General features: G+C 70.8%; 1 protein-coding gene across 1 annotated transcript; it reads left to right on the top strand.

Annotated features, from left to right (window-relative positions):
- Nucleotides 1-308: 308 nt before the first annotated feature.
- Nucleotides 309-3,068, top strand: MPND (MPN domain containing; the record flags this gene model as incomplete). Its single annotated transcript, XM_082331133.1, has 12 exons — nt 309-656; nt 748-978; nt 1,065-1,227; nt 1,299-1,383; nt 1,487-1,583; nt 1,708-1,780; nt 1,859-1,935; nt 2,011-2,179; nt 2,260-2,330; nt 2,419-2,508; nt 2,742-2,834; nt 2,944-3,068. 12 exons carry the CDS (start codon nt 309-311, stop codon nt 3,028-3,030), a joined length of 1,584 nt encoding a protein of 527 aa, XP_082187259.1. The 3' UTR covers nt 3,031-3,068.
- Nucleotides 3,069-3,281: the final 213 nt, after the last annotated feature.

Below are 3,281 nucleotides of genomic sequence, written 5' to 3'. Positions count from 1 at the left end.
GGGCCGTGCGCCCCCGGGGGGGCTGACCCCCCCCGCGTCCCGCGTCCCCCTGTCCCCATGTCCCCCTGTCCCCATGTCCCTCTGTCCCCCAGCCATGTCCCTACACCCCCACATCCCCCTGTCCCCCTGTCCCCTCTCCCCATGTCCCTGTGTCCCCACCCCCCCGTCACTGTCCCCCACCCTCCTGGCCCTGGGTCCCCTCTCCCCCATCCCCCTGTCCCTGAGTCCTTCTGTCCCTCTGTCCATCCCCGCCGTGTCCTTCTGTCCCCTCTTCCTGTGTCCCCGCATGCTCGTGTCCCCGTATCCCCATGTCCCTGTGCATCCCTGTCCCGGTGTCCCCATCCACAGGCAGGCACGGGGGGGACCCAAGGGGACACCCACGGGTGCTGCCCCCGGCGAGGACCCCTCATGGCGTCTCCCATCCCGCAGCGCTGGCGGCCGCCTCCCCCGGCGGGGACGAGTGCCTGGAGGAGGACGAGGACGAGCTGGAGCCGGGGCTGGACGAGGCGGAGGCCGAGCCGGAGGCCGGGAGCGGGGCGAAGGCGGCGGGGGGCACCCGGGGGGCCGTGCTCACCCGCCGCGGCATCACCCTCCGCGTCCTGCTCCGCGATGGGCTCCTCGAGCCCGCCCGCGGCGTCCTCTCCATCTACTACCTGGTGAGCCCGGCCGGCGCGGGGACACAGCGGGGGACAGGGATGGGGGCCGGGGGACCGACGGGTGCCTCCCCGCTCACCCCACGCTCCCCAGGGCAAGAAATTCGTGGGGGACCTGGGGGCGGACGGGACCATCACCTGGCAGGAGACGGGGCAGGTCTTCAACTCCCCCAGCGCCTGGGCCACCCACTGCAAGCGCCTGGTGAACCCCGCCAAGAAGTCGGGGTGCGGCTGGGCGTCCGTCCGCTACAAGGGCCAGAAGCTGGACCAGTACAAAGCCGCTTGGCTGCGCAAGCACCAGCCCAACGCGCCGCCCGCCGAGGAGGTGGGTCGGGACCCCCGCTCCGGGACCCTTGGGTGCTCCCCCCGGTGTGGGTGGTGGGGTGGGTGCCAACCCCGTGCTGCCCGCAGAGCCTGGCCAGCGAGGGGGAGGAGGAGGAGATGCCGGAGGAGGAAGAGGAGGAGGCCACGAGGGAGGGTCGGGCGCCCGTGCCGGAGCCGGTGGCTAGCAAAAAACCGGAGGAGAAGAGCAAGAAGCAGCAGTGCAAGAGCCTGGCGGAGCCGGCGGGGACGGGTAAGGTGGCACGGGGGCCCCGGGGGACCCTGAGCAGCCCGGCAGCGGTGACGGGGCGTTGTGCTTCGCAGATCACGGCCCCCCGGGGAAAAGGCTGGAGAGCAAACCCCGGGTGCCCGTCCGCTACTGCACCCTGGGCACCCGCGACTCGGCCAGGTAGGGTGCGACGGGGACCCGAGCCCCACGGGTGCCACCGCCGGCCCCGTGGGTGCGGGAGGGGCCGGGGGCGGCTGTGGCAGCGGGGCTGCGGCTCTTCCAGGAACCCCCAGACCCTGGTGGAGGTGACGTCCTTCGCCGCCATCAACAAGTTCCAGCCCTTCAACGTGGCCATTTCCAGCAACGTCCTCCTGCTCCTGGTGCGTCCCCGCCCCGGGGGGGACAGGCTGGGACATCTCTGATGGCGCTGGGGACACCCGCGGGGGGGGGTTGTCCCTGGCATCATTTTGGCACCAAACTGTTGATTTTACCCTTTTCCTTTAGGATTTCCACAGCCACCTGACGCGGAGCGAAGTGGTGGGGTACCTGGGTGGGCGGTGGGACACCAACACGCAACGTAGGTAGCGGGGTGGGTGGGTGGCCCCCCCCCAGCCCCCGGCGGAGCCACCCACCCCTGTACCCGCCCCCCCCGCAGTGCTGACGGTGCTGCGAGCCTTCCCGTGCCGGACCCGCCTGGGCGATGCCGAGGCCGCCGGCGCCGTGGAGGAGGAGGTAAACCAGCCCCGGGGTTGGGGGGGGTCCTGGGGGTCCTGGGGGACCCGGACCCACGGTGTCGGCTCGTCCCAGATCTGCCAGAGCCTGTTCCTGCGGGGGCTGTCGCTGGTGGGCTGGTACCACAGCCACCCCTTCGGCCCCGCGCTGCCCTCCCTGCATGACATCGATGCGCAGATGGATTATCAGCTCAAGCTGCAGGGTAGCGGCAACGGCTTCCAGCCCTGCCTGGCCCTCATCTGCGGTAAGAGCCCAGTCCCCGCGGTCCTGGGGTGCTGGGGCTGCCGTCACCCCCCCGTGTCAGCCCCATCTATCCCCCCCCAGGACCCTACTATCACGGCAACCCCGGCGTGGAATCCAAAATCGCGCCCTTCTGGGTGATGCCGCCGCCAGAAGTAAGTGGTCGCTGGTCCGGCGGGGGGGTATTTGGGATGGGGGTGGCCCCAGGGCTGTGGGGTGACCCCCTGCTCCCCCGTCCCCCAGCAACGGCCCAATGACTACGGCATCCCCATGGACGTGGAGGTGGCCTACATCCAGGATGGCTTCCTCACCAACGATGTCCTGCAGGAGATGGTGAGCGTGGGCTGGGGGCCCTAAAAACCCCGTCCACCCCAGCAAGGACAACGATGGGGGCTGGCTGGGCCTCCGCCACCCGTCCCCATCCTGCCGTTAGCCCCGGTGACGGTGACAACCTCTTCTCCATCCCCGCCGCGCTGCCGCGGTCTTGGTGCCGCAGGGGTGGGGGGGCCCCGTGCCGGAGCTGGGGCGGCCCCGGTGCCTGCAGCCCCTCTCTCCCCCCACCCCAGACGCTGCTGGTGGAGTTTTACAAAGGAGCCCCCGACCTGGTGAAGTTTCAGGAGCTGTGGAGTCAGGATCAGACCTACCTGGACAAGCTGAAGGTGAGGAGGGGGCTTCCTCCACTGGGCTGGGTGGGGAGGGGGCTTTAGCCAGGGCATCGCCTCCAGCCACCCCACTGTTTTAATTAATTGGGCTGCGTCCCCCTCTCAGGGCTCCCTGGCCTCCCGCACCCCCAAAGACCAGAGCTTCACCCACGTCCTGGAGCAGATCTACAGCCTCCTCAAGCTCAGCAGCTGAGGGGCCGGAGCCCCCCCTTTGACTCGGACCAGGTGCCTTCCCAGCAGCCAGGGCTCGGCTCGGCAGCCCCCCAGCCCGAGGGGCTCATCCAGAGCCGGCGCGGGGACACCGCATCGCCCGCTGCTCCAGGGAGCTCGCCCGAGGGGTCCCGGCCCCCCGCCGGCTCCTGCCCTGCCCCGGTGTCCTGCGGCCGCGCCGGCCCGGGGAGGGTGGCGGCGGTGGTGGTGGGAGTCTCGGCTGTAAGTTGTTTG

The sequence above is a fragment of the Platalea leucorodia genome (genome assembly GCF_965183815.1).
Source record: "Platalea leucorodia genome assembly, chromosome: 21".
Lineage (NCBI taxonomy): Eukaryota > Metazoa > Chordata > Aves > Pelecaniformes > Threskiornithidae > Platalea > Platalea leucorodia.
This window is presented reverse-complemented; position numbering and strand designations above follow the sequence as displayed.